The sequence below is a fragment of the Chenopodium quinoa genome, unplaced genomic scaffold, assembly GCF_001683475.1.
Source record: "Chenopodium quinoa cultivar QQ74 unplaced genomic scaffold, ASM168347v1, whole genome shotgun sequence".
NCBI classification, from domain to species: domain Eukaryota; kingdom Viridiplantae; phylum Streptophyta; class Magnoliopsida; order Caryophyllales; family Amaranthaceae; genus Chenopodium; species Chenopodium quinoa.
The window spans coordinates 3,594,628-3,619,113 of record NW_018744996.1 but is presented as its reverse complement, the minus strand read 5'-3'; the positions used below and the strand labels follow the sequence as shown (position 1 = coordinate 3,619,113).

At 34.3% G+C, this 24,486-nt stretch overlaps 3 protein-coding genes across 3 annotated transcripts; 2 read left to right on the top strand and 1 right to left on the bottom strand.

The window, feature by feature from the left end:
* Window positions 1-3,030: 3,030 nt before the first annotated feature.
* On the bottom strand, window positions 3,031-4,446 carry LOC110707130 (probable F-box protein At5g04010). Its single transcript, XM_021885140.1, has one exon. The coding sequence runs from the start codon at window positions 4,321-4,323 to the stop codon at window positions 3,511-3,513; it is 813 nt and encodes a 270-aa protein (XP_021740832.1). The 5' UTR covers window positions 4,324-4,446; the 3' UTR covers window positions 3,031-3,510.
* A 1,089-nt stretch (window positions 4,447-5,535) lies between these two features.
* LOC110707378 lies at window positions 5,536-12,609 on the top strand. Its single transcript, XM_021885407.1, has 14 exons — window positions 5,536-5,639; window positions 5,754-5,861; window positions 5,959-6,000; window positions 6,137-6,228; window positions 6,951-7,048; window positions 7,289-7,340; window positions 7,644-7,736; window positions 8,133-8,243; window positions 8,620-8,911; window positions 9,434-9,852; window positions 10,136-10,245; window positions 10,609-10,667; window positions 10,785-10,972; window positions 11,853-12,609. The coding sequence occupies exons 1-14, from the start codon at window positions 5,582-5,584 to the stop codon at window positions 12,039-12,041; spliced, it is 1,911 nt and encodes a 636-aa protein (XP_021741099.1). The 5' UTR covers window positions 5,536-5,581; the 3' UTR covers window positions 12,042-12,609.
* A 2,235-nt stretch (window positions 12,610-14,844) lies between these two features.
* LOC110707404 lies at window positions 14,845-15,843 on the top strand. The gene has a single exon (XM_021885436.1). The coding sequence runs from the start codon at window positions 14,845-14,847 to the stop codon at window positions 15,841-15,843; it is 999 nt and encodes a 332-aa protein (XP_021741128.1).
* Window positions 15,844-24,486: the final 8,643 nt, after the last annotated feature.

The following is a 24,486-nucleotide window of genomic DNA, read 5'->3' as shown; positions in this document are numbered from 1 at the left end:
TGACAAACATAAAACCTAATATAGATCAATGCTAAGCATATAGATATCAAATAAGTTCATCATACTAGAGTTGAGTTCGCACCAAATTTTGAGAATAATGTCCATGCACAACCATAGCCTACCAACATGCCTCTCGTGTCATGCAAGGCTTGTGACGAGCTCGTGCTGGGTTGGCCCATTTTCATGTCATGCCTACCTGGCCTTCATGTCAGCCCTCCTATGTCTATCTGTAAGGGATGTTTGGTATGTGGGAGTTTCTTGCACAAAGTTTTGCAAATAAATCAGTGTAAATAAAAGTGTACATGCGGGTAGGTGGCGTTGGAAATATAATATTCGCATGATAATGAAGACAAGTAAGATAATATTTTATTCACCCCTAAAAGAAGCGTGATTTTGTGAGTATGAACGAGGATATGGTAAAAAGAGCAAAAAATTATAGCAAGTGAGGTTAGTGAGTCAAAATACGAGTAACGATAAAATATATACTTCCTCCATTTGTTTAAGTGTTACACTTAATCAATACTTTCACAACATTAAATTTTGTTTATATAATTTTTACTAACATATAATTATTACAGAAGATAATGGTCAAAGTTGTGTCTCGGCATGTGTGTTTGCTTAAAACGAACACTTATTAAAACATAGGGACTATGGATACTTGGAGAGGAGAATTTGAACATGTAACCTAAAGTACATTAGTACATAGGCAAAGACAGATTTAGGATTATTTCATTGGACGGGTCGTATCCTATAAGATTTAAAAAATAAAGGCTGCAAGCAAGAGAAAACATGGTACTACTAGTTCCAATAAAGTATTTGGACAATATAGTGAAAACCAACTTAGCTAACACAATTTTATGATAGTGCAGCAATATAGTATTTATATTTAATAAATTTCTGCTCATGGGGTGGGTTATGGCCTGAGTAGACCCACCCCTAGATCTATCTATGTACATAGGCCCTCGGTCTTTATAATTAGACCAAGACCTCGTCGGTCAAGTAAAATCTAAGGGGATGCCGAGGGAGCAAGTATTAGATCATGTAAATTTTTTTTAAAAAAAAGTAAAGAATGACTAAAATGCTATTAAAGTATACTACTTCCGTTCTACAATATCTAACACAGTCAACATTGCATACATGTCAATGCACTAGTTTGACTTTATTTTTTTATAATCTATTAACTATTACTAAAACAAAACATATTGATATCATCAATTCCTAAAATGTTTTATGTGTCAAACTTTCATTAAAAATTTTCCCTCCAAATTTACATATGACGTCATCATTTTTTTTTTTTATTTGCTAGAAACGAAAACCAAGTAGGTATGAAACTAAAAATCCGAACCTGACTTTGACATCAATATTGTTGTGCTTCCACTTTAAATGTATAACCTCATTATATAATGCAATATTTTATACGAAGTATATTTTTCAAACCATCATTTTAGTATTTTCAATAACATAGTAAATATTATGATGTAGCTTTAAATTATAATCATTAAAAAAAGGATGATGTACATTTTTTTTTTAATATTATAGAGTAATAAACTTTATTTTTACAAAATAAAAAGCGAGCTAAGTCATGTTAAAAAGTTATCAACAACAAAAGATATAAAAGAAATATGAAAAATAGCTTATCACCACCGTGCAACGCGCGGGTACTAATCTAGTTAAATATTAATAAATTATTTTAAAAATTATATTATGAAACTTTATATTGATACCTGTATAAAAACATATTTTATGGTTAGTAAAAAAAATATGGTCAAAGCTAATACATAAATAGTGAAAAAAGTCCAACGTCAAAGATATTATGAGACGGAGGGAGTATACGGAAATTTTTTAGTGACAATATTATATAAACTTAACGAACATTATTATTCCTAACATATTTCTCCATTCGTTCTTAGTTAAATTTTCGCAGTACTTGTCCTTTTTTTGATCATTTTTCGAATACTTGCAAGTTGTAACACTTTCTATTTTGATAGAGGATCATTTATTATATTATTGATTTCTCTCCTTTTAAAATTTTTAACCCCACTGGCACTTGCACCATCTTTTTTATTGTATCTTTCTCCCACAAAATATTACTACGTATAATACCTCGTTAATTTCAATTGCACATTAAAATATCATTTTTTTATGTACTACGTACTCATCCTCCTAAAACTACGCGTAAATATAAGTATTGTGATTATTTATGAATGGAGGGGATATTTCAACCTCTATTTATAGTTTAACCTTTTGTAACTTGATCTTTTAACCAATATGATTTACTAATGTTATTGTACAATATATGTTTTTTGTTGTTGATGAATATGTGACTTATAAAATAAACGGAAGAACTTAACCGCCATTCCAAATTTTCTATTATTATTATAGGGCTCTAATTTAAGGTAATATTTACTTGTACTTGATTGTTTCATTATTTTATGGAAAATTTGTTAAAAATCGTCTTATAAATTTGTTAAAAAAAATTTATAAGATGGTTTTAACAAATTTGATTTTTTTTATAAGATGGTTTTTAACAATTTTTTTTTTATTTATTATTTTAGCCCTTTTAAAACCTATTATTGAATCATGATAAATACTTTGTAGATATCATTAACCCTTGAAAATATTGAAACTTTTTTTTGTTGACAAAAATTACACACTTTAATGTATTTTCAATATTTCACCAATGTCCCGAATGATGCTCAAGGTTGTTATTTTTCGTATTATTTGTCTAGTGATCGAGAAAAAAAATTGACGTTGTAATGTGATAAATACATGTTTGATATTTGAAGAAAAAAACCTTTAAAGTTGGGAATAACAAATATAATTTCTATAACTAACGAATGATTGTGAATGAAAAAGTTAAAAATCAAATTTAATTTTTTTAAGGCAAATAAAAAATAATTACGACGAAGTATAGTTAGAATCTACTATTTAAATATTTGCAATAACTTATGAAAATATAGTAAATGTTCTACATAGTATTATAAACAAAGTTATCCAAAAATACAAACAAGTTACAAATTAAAAGGGATGGATTGGAATTTGGAAGGAGTGAACAATGAATTGCATTTTTGCTAATTGTCAATATATACACATGAAAATCTTGACAACATGACATGCATAGCATACGCTGATACGGATGATCCTATTTTTAAGTCTACTACACCAAAGAAAAAAACCAATGTCTTAACACATTACACATAACCTATATAAAAGTAGTCTACACATATATTCATATATAAACGTACCTAAGAAATTAGGGGAAAAAAAGAAAAGAAAAAAACACTATACTATTTTACTATTGAGTCTTTCATTTATCTTGATTTTCCTAATTACCAATTAGGACTAAGGAGACAAAATTGTATATACCGGTACCCTCTCTTAAAAAATTGTCACAATACTTTTTTTTGTTAAGATACCTCGATTATTATGTTTTCTCAAACTTCGGTCAAGCTTAAAAAAAGTAATAATTGAGAAGAGACAAAGCGAGAACTTGGTGACATCCGATCCTAATCAAACATGAAGGAAGTGCTCCAAGTAAAATAGGACATCCTCAACACTAACATGTCTCCAATTAAGCACACTCATAACCCCAACACTCACCTTCTCAATCCTGCTCATCCTACCACCACTCCTCCTCCTACTATCTTGACTATCCTTCAACCCGAACCGAATATCCGCCACGAGCCCGCTCGACATGGTGTTCGAGCAACACCCCGGCGACGGCAACTCCTTTGAAAAGAACCCATCAACACCCGAAGCCAACTTCCCAACACTCTCCTCAGCTAAAACAAACACCGCCTTCCAATCCTTCTCCGCCACCGTCCACGTCACCCTCGCCTCTTTCAACTCCTCCAAGCTCAACTCCCTCTCCTCCACCACCTCAACATCGAACCTAAACAACCCGTGTGGGTCCCTCTGCATGTCGTTGCATGGCTTGATTAAATTCAACGATCCACCGGGGAGGTGGACCGCGATGACAAAGAGAAGGCGGTCGAGGGAGAGCCGAGGCTTACGAGGCTTCCGTTGGCGGCAAAGGGCTGCGGTGTGGCCGAGAGCGTAGAGGCGGTGGCGAGGGAGCGAGGCGGCAACCGACCCGAGGGTGGTTGCAAGGGTGGGGAAAGTGGCCGCGCAAAGTGGGTCCCATAAGTGGTCGGAGGAGAAACACGTGGACCATGTTTTAGACACACACGTGGCAATGGCTAAGGTGTTTGAGTCTAAGTAATGAGAAACTAGGTTTAAGATTTCCCATGGAGGTGATGAAGGTGGTGATGACATCATATCATCATCATCATCATTTATTTGCATGATGTTAGTGGAAGACATAATAATATGAATTGATCTTAATATTTGGAATTTTATTATATTTGGGTCGTTGATGATATTTTTGTTTGGTATTGTTGTTATTTTGGGTTATAAACATTTAGAGTACTATTTTGAAGGTATATAAAATTTGGTGTAAGATTAAGTTTGCCGTTTATATATAGTTTGGAATGGTTTTGATGAGATTACGTAATGGTGGTCGGTTAGTATGTGTCAAGCTGTGGAATGTTTGTGCATGAAGTTGAGTTGCCACGTTTTCTCATTTCGAAAAGAGAATTTATTTGCTAATTAAAGAATGTAATTTAAGAACTCTTGTGTTTTTCGTATGTTACAATATGTTTTTGGTATGTTACAATAATAAGTACATGTGTTAGGATAAGTTATATTAGCTAGATGTCAAATATGAAGTAGATACATTGTGTGTCTTGAAGATGAACAAATAAAAGGAGTGGTTTATGGATGAGTCGATCGAGAATTAGAGTAACCCTTTGATACTAATTTTAGCTAAATAGCACTAAATCTTGTTATCAAGTTAATACGAAGTATAAGGTTGTTAGATTCTTCAAAAAAACAAAAAACAAAAAAAGGTATAAGGTTGTTAGAATTCCAACTCAAATCTTAATATTCTACCAAAAAATATGTTATTCATTGATCTATGTCATAGTTTAGTCTCTAGCATCTTATAATTCTATCTGAGTAACTTTTTTAAATAATAGGATTTTAATACGATTTTATGATCTTATAATCCATCAATCTAGTAATCTAATAATGATTATTTAGAAGATGAACCATTTTCACACACATATATTTAAATAACATCTTTGTTGCCAACAATGTTGAGGGCCGAACAAAGGATTTACTTTGTTTCTAAGACACTAAACATGAGCAAGATTATTCACTAGAATATCTTGAACTTTGAGAACTTTCATAGTATATAAAAAAAAATTCAAAATAGCTACCAAAATTTGATTATTTTTAACCCATTTATTATGACTAAATTTTTTAAACTTTTAATGTCGTTGTGGTCTACACATTGTTTCGAATAGAGGTTTCAAAAAGTTACTAATAAAGAAATACTAGTAAATTTTTTTTGAAAAAATAGGTCCAATTATTTGCATTTTAGTGGGCCCATAAATCAGTCCAAAGAAAGGCCCAAAAGCTCAAGCATTCTTCCAAAGCTTTGGCGCTAAATTATAAAAGACGACTTCCGCCATCATAAAACATTAACATTTTCAAAATAAACAATCTCAAAATTACTCTAATGGCGCGGAAGAAACCCTCTTGCTCAACCTCCAGCAATTTCACTCCAATTTCAATTGGTAAACTCAAAAATTTCTACTAATTTCATTTGATTTCAATTTTTGAGAGTTATTTGTTCTTCTGAACTACATTTTTCTTGATTTTTGTGGATTTTTTTTTGGGTTTGATTTCAGGAAATTGCGAGGTTTTTGTTGATGGAGCTGATAAGAGTTTCAAATGTGAATCAAATCAGGATTCTGTGCTTATATCTGCTTCAAAAATGATCAAAATCAAAATTTCAGGTTAAAAAATTGATTTTTTTTTTTTATTTTTTGGAAAAATGTTATATTTCATGATTTTAATCGCTAATTTATGTTTGTTGATAAATAATAATGACAGTGGTGGAAGGTATAAACAAAAGCCAAAAATTGGATGAAAATGGTAAATATAATTTTTTTTAAAAAAAATTTATCTAAATTTATTTGTTAGGGTTTTATTTTTTGTAAATATTTTAGGGTATGCAATTATGGGGTAAGTTTCTGAATTTCTTACTTGTTTGTTTTTTTGGGATGTTAAGAGAAAGAAGAAGGATCTACTTCGTCTGTCGATTGTCGATTTATGCTTATTAGTCCTAAAGATGCTGGTAGTCGTACCAAGTCTATGCTTCAGGTATAATCTTTCATTGTTTATTAAATGTGCTTCTAAAATTGTTTTCATATGGAAACAAATATTTAGCTAACTTTGTTCATTTATATGAGTAATTTATATCGTATTATTACTAGAGAGTTTCATATATTGTAGTGAAATTCAAGAAGTCAATTGATGGATATTGCTTAGGTTAAGTATGCAGTTAGACAATTAGGAGTTAGTTTACTCAATGGTAGTGTTGTTTGAGTTCAAAAGATGAAGTGGAAGACTTGAATAGAAGAAATGAACGTTTTTTTTCCCCTTTCGTTTGAAAGATTGTCGAATGAAGTTTAGGTGTAGCGGATAAAGGGCCTCGAGCCAAATATTTGAAAGAAGGTGTCTATGAGAGTTATTAAAGAAAATAATTGTGTTAAAATTGTTGTTCTGAAGGATCGAAATTAAAGCCTTGTAGTGCAAGGCAGCAGGCACATGGAAGAATCATAGTGAACCGTAGGAAAGATGACCAACTGCATTTAGTTGAGACATCAGGGTTTAAAGTTTCTCAACACCTCTTAGGAGTCAGGACCACAGCAAACTTAAGCAGTACCAGAAATAGTACACATTAAACATTTCAATAACATTTCATGATTATGGTCTTTATTATATATTCTATTGCTGTAAGCCTTTATCTATTGTAACTAAAAAACTTACCTAGTTTGAATAAATATTAAATGCACCTTTTCAATTCACTCCGTTGGGTACAGGATATATTAAGTTTATACATTAAAGAGCTGCCTGCCATGAACTATGCTGCTAACACTGGAAAACAATCGTCATTCCTTGAAAGATGTGTTTCAAGCGGGTATGTTGTGTTTATTATCTCTCATTTTACTAATGGCATCTTCATCTGTTGGCATCACCAAATTTTGCTCCTCTTGTGTATAACTAAGCAAAACCAGGACTTTTTTTGGTCGAATAACATAGAAAGTCAAAGCGCTACCAAACTGACTGCTAACATGCTAACCTATGTAAGGAGGTTGGTGATGAAGGAACTTTAAGTTTACTTCTGATGTTTGATTGAATTTTACTTGGCCTTTTTCAGGAAGTTCTGCACCCTTGTTTTGAGTCAGAAGTGTACTGAAGCCTCGGACAAGGTAAATTACTCCAAACAGAACCTTATGAATTTATTGCCATTTTTTTCTCCACGATTTTGTTGGAAGTGATATTTTCTTACCATAGGGAAAATTACAGTTTTGTACCATATAGGCAACTTTTAAATTATGCATCTCTTTGACCAAACTCTTTATCAGATGATTATATAATGTATGATTGAATAATGCCAGAAAGTATTGTACTTACCAACTCCTTGCCTTCACGAGGCTATAAATTTATTTGGACATGAAAGGGTAGCTTGATAGAGTTTTTTATGAATCATTTTCTTCACTTTTGTTCTGCAGGTTATTGCAGCAATTACTTATCAAATTATCCCGACCGATACACAGTATGCTGAAATTCCACTAGCTGCCGTTAGTTCATCATGCCAGCACAAGGTTGTCATTTTCTTTTCTATGATATGTGACTGCTCATCCTTCATGATATTTAGTGATATTGTACCTGAAAATACAGTATATCGTTGCTTTTGAAGCTGATATTATCATATTTGAGACTTTGCTTCCTCTTGCTCCTTCTGGTGTATGAGTGTATCTAGTCGGTCTTCTGGACATTGCTACTTTGATTAATGATTAAGATGAGTAATAATAAAGAATATATGGATGTAAAGCTATGTAGAAAATTGTTTGTTTGAGAAAATGAAAGAACAATAAATTCTTTCCTATTTTGAACCAATCTTTTTCCTCTATATAGTTTTTTCTGCAAGCAATTTAAAACTTTTGCTATCAATTTGACTTATTCTACATCACTTTGCTTATAATTTATGGAACCTGTAGGGTGTAGGTCGACTCTTGTACATGGAATTAAGAAAGAGACTTCAGGATGTTGGCATATCCACTATTTTGTGCTGGGGAGACAAAGAATCAGAAGGATTTTGGCATAAACAGGTACTCTTAATACTTCCTTCTCTTATGAATTACTCGTGGATGGTTGAAGGCTTGAAAGTACTGATACATCCAATTTCTTGTTTGCTTATGTGACCTTGGTTTGTATACTGAAGGAATCTTTCGTTATGGATTTTGGATATTGATTATGTATTGATGCAGTACACAATAAAGTACAATAGTAGTTTCTGTTAGATTTTTGCACCTTAAGAGATTGAGAATCAGGAGATATTTACTCAGCATGCCATAAGATTTCATGTAGTATATACTCTCTCTCTCTCTCTCTCTATATATATATATATGTATATCATAGTTGCTTCTATATTGATCTAAGGCAAACTATATGCACACCTTTTTGAACAATGTAATCTGTGTGCAGGGATTTGTATCAATAGCAGAGGTGAATACCAAAGGTAGAGTTCGTAAGCTTCCTATCAGAGCAGATATACGTCGGGCACTATGCTTTCCTGGTGGTTCAACACTCATGGTTACTCATCTAAATGAGAATCTCCATGATATTGGGGTTTATTCGGTAAAGTTGTGCTTGGACTCAGCCAAGAAGTCAACTTCAGCAACTGATGAGTTTTACAGCCTAGCGGGTACTGAGGAGGCTTTTGCTTCAGCATTAGGAAATGAGAATGTCCAAGAAAACCTACAGCTAGAGCCAAATGGTGAGTTCCAGAGACAAAAATTTCATGCTCCATTTTAGCATTATTTTTCCAATTTACGAGCCCCAGGATACTGTTCTGCCTTTGAAAATCAGTATGCCTGCTCAACCTCCCTCCTACCCCATGTGTGGGAAAATTTATTTTTCAGAATGCAGTTTTCAGTGGCTGTTTGTATCTGTTAAACTCACTGGCCCGTTTATCAGTATCCTGTGTCAAATAATCAATGCTTCTCCTTTTTCAAAGAAATAAAAAAATCAACTAAAACCTCTTCCAAGGGGTGGATTAAGAGATTCTCTCTGGTTTCTCTTCCTGATATTATGGCCAAATTGTAATTAGTTTGGATTATGTGAACTGGAATGTTTGCAAGGAAGAACTTTATATAAACTGTAGTGTGATGCGTTAGGAATTTCTTTTGTGATGCAACTTTGTGGAAGTACCCAGCTGAATGTTTAACTATCCTCACTTGGTAGGATTGCTTTGTGATAACATGTATTACAATTTTTTTTTTATTCATTGTTTCTTCAGAGAGCATATCAGTACAAAGCCACCAGCATTTGGTTACCCAGGAGAAAGTGGATGGTGATGCAGTAGGTGAATCATTATCTGCCGAAGTGGTTGCCAAACAAATTACTTCAACCTATAAACGGAATACAAAGAGGAGGGTTTGGGAAACTTCCTCTTCGTCATTGAACTCCAAAAGAGTAAAGGCTGCTCAAGTTTTAGATCAGTCATGTTCGGATTCTGTTATGGTTTCAAACAAGCAAGGCAAAGATGATTTTCCTTCTAATGGGGGTTTCTTGGGATTAGAAGAAAATATGTTATCGATGAAGGACAAGACTGTAAATTCTTCAATGGCTTCTGACGGTTCTGAGGCAAGGGGAATGTACCATAATATCATGTTAATGGATATTGCTGCTGGACCTAAAAAAGTTTATCTTACAAAGGTGTGGTATATGATTGTGGAGGATTACTAAGTCTCACTTTTGAAGCTCCTTTTGGGTGTCCCAAAAAAAAAAAAAAAAAAAAAAGCTAAAAAAGGGTTTTAGCAGATGCTTAAAAATGCAATTGTTAGAGGCAGTTTGGCACTTTCCTAACACTTGAATTGGTTGTTGAAATTTATGTCTGAATCTAGTTTTATTTTAAAACGCAAATTCTCTATATCCTGCTTCTGGCTGTGTTTCCTATTATGTTGAGTTTAGTCACACATTGATGTTATTATGGGTACAGATAGTAGAAGACCTTGGTGGAGCTATCACTGCTGATGGAAGCTCATGCACGCATGTTCTTGTAGGAAAAGTCAGAAGAACGTTGAACTTCTGCACTGCTTTATGTTCTGGGTTAGCATTAATAACCAAGTTACTTTTGTTTTTAACACTCCCTTTTTCCCTTATAATTTGTTCGTACTTATTATTTTGCAATGCCTCAACTAATGGTCCTGATTCCTAAGCTTTATCATATATGTTAGTATAATAATATATCTATCATTTTCCCTATATTACCTTACTACTTGCAGCATCTAACAGATACCAGGATTTATTTGTGAGATCAGTTTTTCTAACACATCATCTGTCTTTCTTAATCCTTGTGTTTAATCAATGAGGGACAGTGGTTACATTTAATTGTCTTGAGGATGTATCTTTTTTTTTTTTTTAGATATCACTATCATTAATTTGAGTCCTAAGCATTTAACCATTTGGCAGGGCTTGGATACTCTCACCAAATTGGCTAAAAGAAAGTTTCAGGAAAGGCACATTTGTTGGTGAGTCTTCAAGATTATGTCATTCTTGAGAAACATGTTTATTGGTTCCTTCTGCATAGAGCTTGCTTATGCGTATATTTATATATCATTCCTGAGCACTAATTTAAACTTTTGCAGATGAACATCCCTTCCTTCTCAAGGATGAGGATTACTTAATGAAGTACAGGGTTGATCTAGAAGAAGCTGTTCTTAGAGCCAGAAGAAATCCTCTAAGACTGCTCAAAGGATATACTGTCTGCCTTACAACTCATGTTCATCCCCCTATTAACATGCTATCAGCCATTGTCAAATCTGCTGGTGGTGATGTAAGTATTACTCCAATAAGAAGCGTGGTTATCGTTTAAGCTCTTATGAATTCAGATTTGTAGTTGCATCTATTTTCATATGTTGAAGTTGAGTATGAAGGTAAACACATCATTGATGTGGACAGTAACTAGGTGGTTTTCAAACATAAAGTTATGCCTCAATTGAGTCAATTCGAATCAATCAAGGACTAATAGGAATTTTTTTAATGACAAAATATGAGACTGGCATAAATATTTTAAATTAATTCATTAGTTATTTAGCTATGGTAAGCCTATTGCTGCACTTCATCTATGGTAGAGAGAAGGGAGTGAAGTGATTAAGTTGAGTTTTGACTCCAAATTCCTTGTGAAGTTCTCTTTTCATGTGCTACCAGTCATTTGTTGAGAGAAGATGGTAAAACCTAAGCATTCATATTACTATATTAGGTTCCATGACTCCTATCTTGAGTAATTTATTATCTTATGTAAGTACAGTAGAAACGAGATCAAAGCAATGGCAATTAAAGTTTAATCATCTGTTCACAAGTCATTAACTTCAGAAAATTCCTTAGTTGAAAGTTTTGGTTGATTCAGCTACCGGCTAATTTAATGTTCTAGGAAAGTTTGTGCTTTCATGTGTCAAGAGTTTCAAGTTATATATTATTGTCTTTTGCACTCTACTGTTCCTATTTACTGGTGTGCACTGTGCAGTCTGTGCACCTTGTTCTCAGCATGACAGTAAGCCCCCTAAATACTGTCATTTAACTGGTATAAAGCATTGACAGACCATTATTGCCTAGCTCTAGTATTGCAGAAAGGTCTGTCTGTTTCAATAGGGAAAACGGTTAGGAGGAATAATATCTCTTGTTAACTAACTACTGCTTTCATATACAAAATTCAGGTACATGTTGGTTTTAGCAAAAGAAGCGAAAAATCAAGTACAATCTTTGTTGCAAGTGAAGAAGACATGGAAGAAGCACTGCTAGCTGTGAAGAATGGCCTTCGAACTTTCAGTAGTGAGTGGTTTATGACCTGTATTATGAAACAAGAACTTGATTTGGATGCTCCTCAGTTTGCAGAATCTCTTTGAGATCTATCAAGTTCTACTCTCCTATGCTTTTTCAGGACAGAATTAGTGAGTAGATGTAAATTTTTAACATAATAATGTATTTAATATTTAGTATTTATGGAGTGGGAGGAGTTTAAGTTAGCTAGTGCAGGCTGAAAATCTGTATCATTTTGCTGAAATTGTGGAGGGATTGAATTGGATAAAGGAATCGGCTTGAGTTTTATCATTCTCTGAGAGCCTATGGCTTATTATTTAGGTTTTGTTTTTTTATTTTCTTATTCCAATTAAAAAAATCAGTAAGTACTAGGTGAATAGAACAAGACCATATACATTAAGTTTTATTTGTTTGTACCAAAAAAAAAAAAAAGGGTTTTTCTACACAATAACCCTCTTGATTTCAATTTTTTATGTTGTACTTCTCCATATAATACTTCCAAACTGTAACCTGCAAGTACATTTAGTAATTAATAGCCATAGAGTAAACTTGCCGTTATCTCGTTAACAAATTCCGTTAGTGAGGCTCACCCTCCACTTATTAATATTTTTTTATCGATTTGCGTGTTAGAAAATGTTCCGTTAAAGGTTTTGGGGGCTATTTTGGTTCTTAAGGGAACAAATTGAGCTTAGATTTGGGGAAAAAATAACGTAAATGTCTCGTTTTGCGTATTAAGGAGTGGTAATACCATAGCTCACTTACTTAGATTTACATTTTTCTCATGTAAAGAGGGGTAGTAATACCGTAGCCCACTTGGTAGCTAGGTGGGATACGAGGGGTTGTTCGGAATTTGTTTGTATTGACTCTTTCCCTCAAAGTATTATTGCTTTGGCGGAGTTCAATCTTTAATATAATGCCTCCCTAATCTTTCCTAAAAAATTAAAAAAAATAAATAAATTTTTTTTGTAAGATTATATCTTAATTTTAAGTTTCTGCGGATTATTTTATTTTAAATTTATTGCTACATGGTAAAGATATTACGGAGTACTACGACCCTGTTCACTTCACCTTAAAAAAATAATATTAAGTAAAAATAATTCCACTTCAGTAAAAATCAGTTTTAATCAGTAAAATTAATTTAAGTTCAGTAAAAATAAGTTCAGTAAATATAAGTTCAGTAAAAATAATTTCAGTTCAGCAAAAATAATTTCAGTTCAGTAAAAATAATTTAAGCTCAGCAATAATAATTTCAGCAAAAATAATTTAAGTTCATGTACTTTGATGCTTTTTTTTACTAGGCTTTTTTATGTAAATTATTTTTTCCATATATTGCAAAATATTGTCGTACAAGATTTTTTAATACTTCACATATATCTTTTTTATGCATCACTTTTGTCTATACTTTTATCACATATTGTATAGTTATAAAATATAATATCTTTTTTTTTGTCAAGTATAAAATATTATGTCTTATTGATAATATTGTAGTCGGTGATATTTGGTAAATACAAGTACTATATTTTATAAAAGGGTAACAAAATTCATCGTAATAGCATACCTAATCAATTACAATAAATTCAATAAGATATTGAAATATGATATTCATATATGATTATATATGCATGATCTATACAATACTACCAATATGTCGTTATATTTTTTTTTTTTGCTTAAATATCACATGCCTTGATATGATCAATCAATCTACCAATATTTGCTATAATTATTTGTAAATTACATGCAGTTAACCAACATATACGTAGTAAAAAATTGACTGACAATTCAAACCAAAAATTTAATTAACAATATTTTTTTCATGCATGTCATAAATTGTGCTAAAGTCTTTTGGTTTGAGATCGTTAACTCCAACTTGCTGCTTTAGAAACTATTTTAACGATCAACTATATATTTTAATAGTCTCATATATATATATATATATATATATATATATATATATATATATATATATATTTATATATATATATCATAATGGTGTCAGTGTGTTTGACTTTTATTTAATAAATTGTAGAATGTTTTATTTTATGTTCAACAAATGTAATTAATTATTTGCATAAAAAAAACAAATGTAATTAACTATTAAACAGAAATATATAAATTATATAAATTACATAATTTCAAAAATAGATTATTTTACCTAATATATCTATATATATATATATATCTATATATATATATATATATATATATATATATATTAAATCAGTAAAAATAATATCTAAATCAGTAAAAATAAGTTCATTTCAGTAAAAATAATTTCAGTTTAGTAAAAATAACTTCAGTTCAGTAAAATAAGTTCAGTTCAGTAAAAATAATTTCAGTTCAGTAAAAATAAGTTCAGTTCAGTAAAAATAATTTCAGTAACAATAAGTTCAGTAAAATTCAGTTTTAATCAGTAAAAATAATTTCAGTTCAGTAAAAATAATTTCAATTCAGCAAAATTAAGGTGAAGTGAACGGGGCCTACATATTAATTTATCACTACCTTTTTAAAAGATGAGTAAAGTCTTATAAATAGTGTTGAGATGAATATGTCTCTAAAAATAATTATTTGTTATGAAATATTAAATGTGGATGATTATTATCCCATGTATTATCTAGAATATTCTAGAGTTGGGTATTTGATTTTATCCGATGATGGAACCCTAGATAATATACATGTATAAATATCCCGTATTAGATGGAATGAGAATACACATAAAAATTTCCTCTGATCTCTCTCATTATTTTCTTTGATGTTTAACATGTTATCAGCACCATTGCTACAGAATATTATTTTCCTCTGAAAAAAAAAAATATTTCTTATCTTTAAGTATGTTGTGAGTGGTAGCACTATCAATATTTATAATATTGTTTTATATATCAGTGAATCATGTCAAATCTTGCAAAACTCGAATTTGTTGCTCTTGATATTACTGGAAACAACTATCTGTCTTGGGTGTTAGATGCTGAAATACACTTAGATGCAAAGGGACTTGGCGATACTATTAAAGAAAACAATACTGCAACAAGCCAAGATAAGGCTAAAGCTATGATATTCCTTCGCCATCACCTTCATGAAGATCTTAAGACTGAGTACTTGACTGTTAAAGATCCACAAGTCCTTTGGAGTAATCTAAAGGAAAGGTATGACCACCAGAAAACTGTGATATTACCAAAAGCTCGTTATGACTGGTTACATTTAAGATTACAAGACTTTAAGTCTGTGAGTGAATATAACTCAGCCATGTTTAAAATTACATCACAATTGAAATTATGTGGAGAGAAAATCACGGATGCAGAAATGTTAGAAAAAACATACTCTACTTTTCATGCAAACAATGTTGTCCTGCAGACACAATACCGTGAAAAGGGTTTTACAAAATATTCTGAATTGATATCTTGTCTCCTTGTGGCTGAGCAAAATAATGAACTATTAATGAAAAATCATGGATCACGCCCAACTGGCTCTACTCCATTCCCTGAAGCGAATGCGACATCCCATACTGGAAAAGAGCAAAAGGCTAGAGATCACGCCAGCAGTCGTGGTCGAGGTCGTGGTCGCGGCCGCAGACGTGGACATGATCGTGGTCTAGGTGGTCATTTTAGGAACTCATACTCTCACCAGAAGTGGGACAATAAAAATGGAAATAAGAATGAGAAGGTTAAAAATGAAAATATATGCTATCGTTGTGGAGGAAAAGGTCATTGGTCTCGTGTGTGTCGCACACCAAAACATCTAGTAGACCTTTATCAACAATCAATCAAACAGAAAGGAAAGAAAGTGGAGACAAATTTGGTGGATGAGGATGGCGAAGGTGATTTTGATTACGGTGATACAACTCACCTGGAAGCGGCTGATTTCTTTCCTAATCCTGAAGAAAATAATTGAATAAATTATGTCCCATTGGGCGAATAAACTCTGTTAATTAGCTTACATTTATTATAGAATTTTATTGTAGTACTTTGACTTTATGCTTTATGGAATATTTGTTTTTGGACAATTTTATGTTTTTGGACATTTTATGTTTCGCATTTTTCATTATTTAATTTAAGTTATTTGATATAGTGAATCTTATTTTAGTTCCTTTAATTCTATTAGAATATGTATCCCTTTGGAGCTCAATCATCAACCAATGGTGAAGATTTATGTCTAGTTGATAGTGCTACCACTCACACCATACTTAAAGATAAGAAATATTTTTCACAATTGGTGATGAAAGAGATTAGTGTGAGTACTATATCAGATAGTACAAGAATTATAGAAGGCTCCGGAAGAGCAAATGTTTTATTGCCAGGGGGAACAAAATTGGAAATTATTGATGCATTATACTCCCCTAAGTCTCAAAGAAATTTACTAAGTTTTAAAGATATCGAAAAAATGGATATCATATTGAGACATTTAGTGAAGGAAATAATGAATTCCTTCAAATCACAAGTATAACTCAAGGCAATAAACTTATTATGGAGAAATTACCTACATTCTCCACTGGTTTGTACTATACAAAAATCGATACAATTGAATCACATGCTATAGTAAACCAGAAGTTTATTGATGACTTCAAAGTTTGGCATGACCGGTTAGGCCATCCCGGTTCAATAATGATGCGAAAAATAATCGAAAATTCATGTGGACACTCATTGAAGAGCCAACAGATTCTTCATAATAATTTTTCATGTGCTGCTTGCTCAATAGGAAAGTTAATACTCCGGCCATCACCAGCTAAAATAAATTCCGAATCAATTTTCTCAAACGTATACAAGGGGATATATGTGGACCAATTCATCCCCCGTGTGGGCCATTTAGATATTTCATGGTTTTAATAGATGTATCAACTAGATGGTCACACGTATCATTGTTATCAACTCGCAACCTGGCGTTTGCGAGACTACTGGCTCAGTTGATCAGATTACGAGCACATTTTCCAGACTTCCTATTAAAGCTATTCGTCTTGATAACGCTGGTGAATTCACATCCCAGGCCTTTGATGAGTATTGCATGTCAATCGAGATTAGTGTTGAACATCCTGTAGCACATGTTAACACACAAAATGGTCTTGCGGAATCGTTAATTAAACGTTTACAATTGATTGCTAGACCATTACTTATGAAATCTAAGCTCCCAATCTCTCCTTGGGGCATGCTATATTACATGCAGCAGCACTAGTGTCAATGCACTTCAATGTCGTGGATTGCCCGTCGGCTTACAATGCCATCATCGGTCGACCTTGGATCCGTATGATGAAAGTTTTCCCCTCAACATATCATCAGACAATCAAGTTCCCAACCAAGTGGGGCGTGCAAGAAATTAAAGAAGAAAGGCAAGAAGCTAGAAAATGCTACAGTTCTACTTTGAAGCCATCCAAGAGGACAGTATGGCAATTATAGCAAGGACCAGCGTTAGAAGAGTCCGACAAACAAGCAATAGACGAAGTGACGCTGGATCCTAGCAAACCAGAGCAGACCGTCTAAAGTGGGGCGTCGCTTGACCTAGGTATAAGCTTTGAACTTATTGAATTTCTTAAAGCTAACACCGATTGCTTTGCTTGGTCGTATGAGGATATGACAGGTATCAGTCCCAACGTAATTACTCATAAGTTGAACGTCGATCCCAACCATCGATCGGTCAAGCAGAAGCGACGAAAGTTAGCACCCGAAAGAAATCAAGTAATCAATGACAAAGTCCAAAAGCTGATCGAAATAGGAAAAATAAGAGAAATAAAATACCCTGACTGGCTATCCAACGTCGTGGTAATTAGCAAGAAGAATGGGAAGTGGAGAGTGTGCATAGATTTCACGACCTGAACAAGGCACACCCAAAAGATCCATTTCCACTGCCTCATATCGACACAATGGTCGACGCAACTGCTGGGCACGAATTGCTTACCTTCAGTCCTTCATGGACGCATATTCAGGGTACAACCAAATATTGATGCACCTGGAAGATCAAGAAAAGACAACCTTCATGACGGACAAAGGAATCTATTGCTATAAAGTCATGCCTTTTAGGTTGAAGAACACAGGAGCGACGTACCAAAGACTTGTGAATAAGATGTTCAAAGAACAATTGGGAGATACGATGGAGGTGTACATCGACGATATGCTGGTCAAATCAAAGAAAACCGACGATCACATCGGACATCTCAAACAGTCCTTCGACGTCCTAAGAAAATATGGTATGAAACTAAACCCTACTAAATGTTCTTTTGGAGTCTCTGCAGGAAAATTCCTAGGGTATATCGTGACTCAGCGAGGTATCGAAGCAAGTCCCGATCAAATCAAAGCCATAATCAATATTCAATCCTCGAGGAACGTTAAAGAGACCCAAAAGCTGACAGGACGCGTCGCAACACTAAACAGGCACTACTACAAAATTGGCCAAAGAGACCCAACATAAAAGACATGTTATCTACATGACGGGTCTCTTTGGTCCAAGAGACCATTTATCATTGATAACAGGTCTCCAATTTCATTTCTTTGCGTGGTAAAAATACTCGAGAGACCGGTTATTTAAGTTAACTGGTCTCTATGGTTTTCTTTTATAATTTTTTTTAATAATAAAAACAATTTGAGACCGGTAGGGTAGATAACAGGTCTCTAGAGAATTTTATTTTTTTAATTTATTTTAAATAAAAAATTCGCAGAGACTTGTTTTGTTAGTTAACAGGTCTTTGTAGAATTTTTACTAAACCGCCAAAACCCTAATTCTCTAACTCTCTGCCTCTTCACTTTCTCTCTCCTCATTTGCCCCCTTTTCCTCCTTACTTTCTCCTCCAGATTTTTCCTTTCATTGTTCTCCATTTCCCATCATCTCCCATCTACTACCTCCCACAATCTTATCATTGATATTATCACCATCTCTACTCCTCTCACAATCTAAAACATCAAAGGCGAGGTTTCGATTGCAGAAGTTTCCTCTTAGTTCTCCAATGAAGCAGTTGTAAGCTTTTTCTCTTCTCCTTTGAAGCGATTTGTGGGTTTCGTCATCTCCATTTGAGCATGCATTCATAGGAAATGTTTTAGTTTTGGGTTTAAAAGTCATTTATATACTCTATTTTAAATTCCCGGTATGTTTTTTTTAGATCTTAGCTATTTTATCTTCTTTACAAAACTTATATCTGATTATTAATTTTTTTTAAGTATGTTTTTTGTTTTCATTTTATTTTCTTCTAATATCGATTTCATGAAATTTTGATTAAGATCTGTTCATCTAATTTGTTGTTTGCTTTTGGTTTTCAATTCTGATTTTTTTAAATAATTACTTAGATCTATTTTATATTTTCGTTTTAGATCTTATATTCTCTGTTTTCGATTTTTATTCTTCAATTTTTATTTTTTCGTTTTTTTTAAAACAGCTCTTTTTTTATTTTTGAATTTTCATATTTCAGTATATATTTGAATTTTCATATATCAGTCCATCTCAAAAAAAAAAAAAAAAAAAAAAAACAGTTTTCATTTTAATTTTCTATTCTGTTTTTTGTTTTAGCCGGTTTAATTTTTTTTCTTTTTTCAGTTATTTTTTTTTTGCTATTTTATTTCGATTGTAAATTTTGGTATAATTTGTGACTATAAAAACTGGGTATTTTCTTAATTTTATTTTTCGCTAATTTTTTCTGTTTTTGCTTATTAATGTTATTATTTATCTGTACATTGTTAGTATTATGAATTTGATTTTTTTTAACTCCGTATAACTTCTATTTAAAGTAAATCTTTAATTTTTTTTGCTTGTGTTTAGTGTAAATCTAACCTTATTATTGTTCGCTGTTATTATAGGTTTATCTATGAGCTAAATTTTAATGGAGATGATGATATAAAGATGACGAGGATGATAACGGATGATGATGAAGAAGATGAAACACTCCAATGAAACAAGTGGATGATGGTTTATTTTTAGTGTTAATTTTATTTATATGATTACAGATTAATAGATTATAGTACCTAGTACTATAAATTATCTAATACATACTATAAATTATCTAATATGTAAATGTTACATGTATAATGTATTTTTCTTTCAACGAAATTAATTAAAATTGTATATTTGTTTTTGTAAATTATTTTATTTTTTAAATAAAATATAGCAAGAGGACGCCTATCTAACAAAACTGGTCTCTCTTGAACCCACAAAAGAGAATGCTTTTCTAAGTTCATACGTCTTAATTAATAAAATGAGAGACCGCTTTTCTGACAAAAAGGGTCTCTTATGCTTCTACAATTTTAATATTTCAACCACCCAAAGAGACTGCTTTTCTTAGATAACAGGTCTCAAGTTTTGAAACTTTAGACCGCCTATACAAATGCAGTCTCTTAGCCAAAGAAACTGCTTAGCTAGAGACCTCCTCTAAGACAGTCTCTTTGGCTAATTTGAATGGGTCTCTTTAGCTAACTTTGTAGTAGTGAGGTTTATACCTAAGTCGTCCGACAAATGTCACCTGTTCTACGATGTCCCGAGAAAAAATAGATTAAAGGGTTCGAGTGGACGAAGAAGCACAAGAAAGCTTTGTAGGACTTAAAGTAATACATGGCATCACCACCACTCCTTTTCAAACCAAAAGAGCATGAAATGCTACAATTATACCTGGCAGTAAGCATGACATCAACCAGTGCAGTCCTTGCGAGGGAGGACGACAACCAGCGATTACCCGTCTACTATGTCAAAAAGTCTCTTCTTGACGCAGAGTCCAGGTATTCATCTCTTGAAAAATTAGTACTTGCTCTAGTTACAGCAGCAAAAAAGTTACGTCATTATTTTGAAACCCACCTAATGGTGGTACGAACTAACTTTCCAATCAAGTTTGTCCTGCGTAAACTAGAATTAATAGGTAAGATGGGCAAATGGAGCGTCGCCCTAAGCGGGTACGACATCAAGTACCTACCTAGGGCGACAATAAAGTCGTAGGCACTAGCAGACTTTGTGGCAGATTTCAGCTCGGAGTTGGAACCATTTGCTACCCAAGAGCTGAAGGAAGTAAATATCACATACCTAGAAGCAGTTTGGACGATGTTCTATGATGGCTCATCGAACCAGAGAGGCGCCATATTAGGCGTTGTGCTAAAATCGCCACAAGGGGACATGATCGTACAATCCATTTGCTGCGACTTCAAAGCAACCAACAACGAAGTAGAGTACGAAGTATTGATTGTAGGCATGACCGTCGCGTTAGACCTAAAGGCAACCGGTTTGAACGTATACAACGACTCCTTGCTTATTGTTAGCCAATTAAACGGAGAATTTGCAGCCAAAGACTCAAAAATAACAGCCTACTTGGAGGTTGCCAAAAAGAGAGCAAAGCAGTTCAACCTATTCACGATCAAACAAGTCCTGAGAGACAAGAATACTCAAGCTGATGCCCTAGCCAACCTAGGTTTGGCACTCAGAAAATCGCCTTTCAGCACCATTCCTCTAGCTCACCTGCAGAAATCATTGGTCGATACATCCCAAATTCCTAATGTCATGATGATAGACATAACTCCCAACTGGACAACACCAATAATCAGATACTTGAAAGACGACGTCTTACAATACAATACTCTCGAAGCGAGAAAACTTACGTATAAAGCGTCCAGATACACTATATTACATGACGTGTTGTTCAAAGCGTCTTCCACAGGTCTTTTGCAGAGATGCCTCGTCGGCGACGAGCGACAAGAGGTCTTGCAGGAACACCACGATGGAAAATGCGGAAACCATTATGGAGGCTGCAGCTTAGCAACCAAGCTTCTACGAATTCGCTACTTTTGGCCAACCATAAAGAAAGACACAAAAGCCTATGTTTCAAAGTGCGATAGTTGTCAGCATTATGCAAGACTAACGCACAAGCCACCTGAGATGCTACACCCTACATTGTGCCCATGGCCCTTTATGAAATGGGGGATGAACATAGTAGGGAAACTACCAGCAGCTCCTGGACAAAAGGTCTTCATGCTTGCACTAACGGACTACTTTTCGAAGTGGATCGAGGCCGACTCGTTCACTCAGGTACACGACAAAGAAGTCATTTAATTTTTATGGAATAACTGAATAACATAATTTGCAGGTTTGGAATCCCCTCTAAGATCGTCTATGACAACGGATCACAATTCATAAGTGATAAAACAAGACGATTCTGTGAGAAATTGAATATTAAACTTTGCATGTCCACACCAAAATACCCTCAAGCCAATGGTCAAGGTGAGTCGAGCAATAAGTCGATCATCAAATCCCTGAAGAAGCGACTCAAATCAGCCAAAGGAAAGTGGGCTGAAGAACTCCCATCGGTCTTATGGGCAAACAGGACGACCCCAAGAGCGTCGCCAGGACAAACCTCGTTCTCTCTTGTTTACGGGTGTGAAGCAATCTTACCAACTGAAGTACGCATCCCAACAGCAAGATACAACCTCATGACGACAGATCAAAATAATGTAGAACTGTCGACTGACCTCGATACCTCAGAGGAGTTGAGAGAAGTAGCATGAATTAGAATGGCAACACAGCAACAGATCATCGTACAAAGCTTCAACAAGAACATCAGAGCGAAAGTATTTAAAGTAGGAGATTGGGTGCTAAGGAAAGAATTCCAAAACACCAAAGATTTGACAGACGGCAAATTAGGCCCAACGTGGGAAGGACTTTACCAGATCCTCGACGTCGCAGGTAAAGGGGCATACAAGCTTATGTCCAAAGAAGGTAAGATCGTTCCTCAAATTTGGAACGCGACACATCTTAAACTTTACCATTTCTAGGTAAATACTCGAGGTACAAATGCTTTATCTTAAGTCTTAAGTCCTTTTTTCAATTTATATTTTCATTTTGAACAACGAGTACTGACTGGGCATCGGAGGGCCGTTGGCAAAAACGCCAACAGTCAAGTCCTAACGCCTGTTTTGCAGTAAAACGCAAGGGCTTCAACGCCAGATTTAGATGAGACACGACAGAACGTTAATCGCGACCCAAGACAACCTGCAGTCATCACAAGAATATCTCACAGCCGACCTCGACTCTTGGCCAATTAACATACGACCTCAGATATTGGGGGCAACACCCAGGTATTACATAAGTATCAAAGTCGTTTAGTTTACCTAAGTACCAAAAGTCACTAAGTGTAGTAGCTAAAAACAAGCATACTTAGCAGATATACTTAGCAAGATTTTCAAAATTTCAAAAAGTGTTGTACTCCTTTTTGCTCACAATGATTGTACACAAGATATTCAAAGCAATAAAACGCAAAATATTTTTATATATACATGCATAGCACAATTGTTTTGCAGGTTTAAAAAGTTCAAGGAAAAGACTAATTGTCCCATGACAGCCAGTAAAAACTACAAAGCTAGAAATTGTTCAAAGTACGCAAAGCAAGAAACAAACATGATCGTCTCGTGACGACCAGTAAAGAGTATACGAAAATAGAAATTGTTTAACAAAACAACTTAAGATAAGCAACATTCTATCAACTTAAAGACAACAAAAGTCAGGCGTCCTTAACTGGAACGTCACCATCAACAATAGCTTCAACACCTTTGACACCAGAGGCCCCACTGTCGACCACCTCCGTCGACTCTGTGGTAGAGCGACCATATTCTCCCAGGGCCTCAACCTCAGAAACCAAGTCCGCCTCCGTAACAACAGAAGCCAAGTAGATGTCCAGCTCCGCCTTAGCATCTTCCTTTGTCAAGCGATCAACCAAGAAACACTTTAGGAGTTTGGCATGAGCAGTTAACTGATCTAGGCACTTAGAATTTGTGGCATCACCATACGCCTCCTCGAGAGCATTCTCCAAATCAGTAACTTGCTTGCTCTTCTCCTTAAGATCCTTCTTCGGGCTGGTCACCTCCCCTTCAGCGGTGCGAAGTTGGCCCCTAACAGTGATAATGGTCGAGCGAAGACCCTTTACCTTTTTTCATTGGAAATGAAGTGGCCACGTATCGCTAGAAGATCCTGAAGAGCTTGCGAAAGCACGACCAGAAGCAATCAGGCAAGCCACGACAAGCCAAAGGGGAATAGAGCCATCAAATGAAACTTACATTGAGTTGCTGACGATAGTCGAAGGAGTCATCTTTCCCAGACACTTCTCAGCCGCAGGGAAAAGAAGCTTTTCAGCAGAAGGCCAAAGGGAAGAAGACATGGCCTCTCCCGACAAAAAATCAGCAGGAACCTTCAGAGCATAGTCATGTTCCTTTGGTGCTTTAGGTGGTATCTCCTTAGCACGTGGCGACGTACGAATCTGGAATGGCTGGGGGTCAAGGACTTTAACATCCTCATCAACAACGGAAGTTTGCTTCCTTTTCTTAGAAGCTCTGTTAACCATCTCAAGGAAAGACATTGCGCTCTTCTTAGACGCCCCAGACTGACTACCTGAAGGACGATAAAGGACCAAGACGAGTGTTAGAAATCAAAAGACAATCGATAACCTACGAATGAAAAGGTAAAGTCTCACCTGATGCCATATCGTTAACACTATTCTCTTGTTCCTCTTCTTCTTCCGCAGCAACACCGAAATTATCAGCAATGTCCGGACAAACAAAGGTTCGATTTTTCTTTGGAATACTCGAGACAACC

Coding starts and splice junctions, on each gene's coding strand:
- LOC110707130 (XM_021885140.1), bottom strand. CDS start 4,323: ATGTCTTCCACTAACATCATGCAAATAAATGATGATGATGATGATATG.
- LOC110707404 (XM_021885436.1), top strand. CDS start 14,845: ATGTCAAATCTTGCAAAACTCGAATTTGTTGCTCTTGATATTACTGGA.
- LOC110707378 (XM_021885407.1), top strand. CDS start 5,582: ATGGCGCGGAAGAAACCCTCTTGCTCAACCTCCAGCAATTTCACTCCA. Junction 5,862..5,958: donor GATCAAAATCAAAATTTCAG/GTTAAAAAATTG, acceptor TAATAATGACAG/TGGTGGAAGGTATAAACAAA. Junction 10,246..10,608: donor TGCACTGCTTTATGTTCTGG/GTTAGCATTAAT, acceptor ACCATTTGGCAG/GGCTTGGATACTCTCACCAA.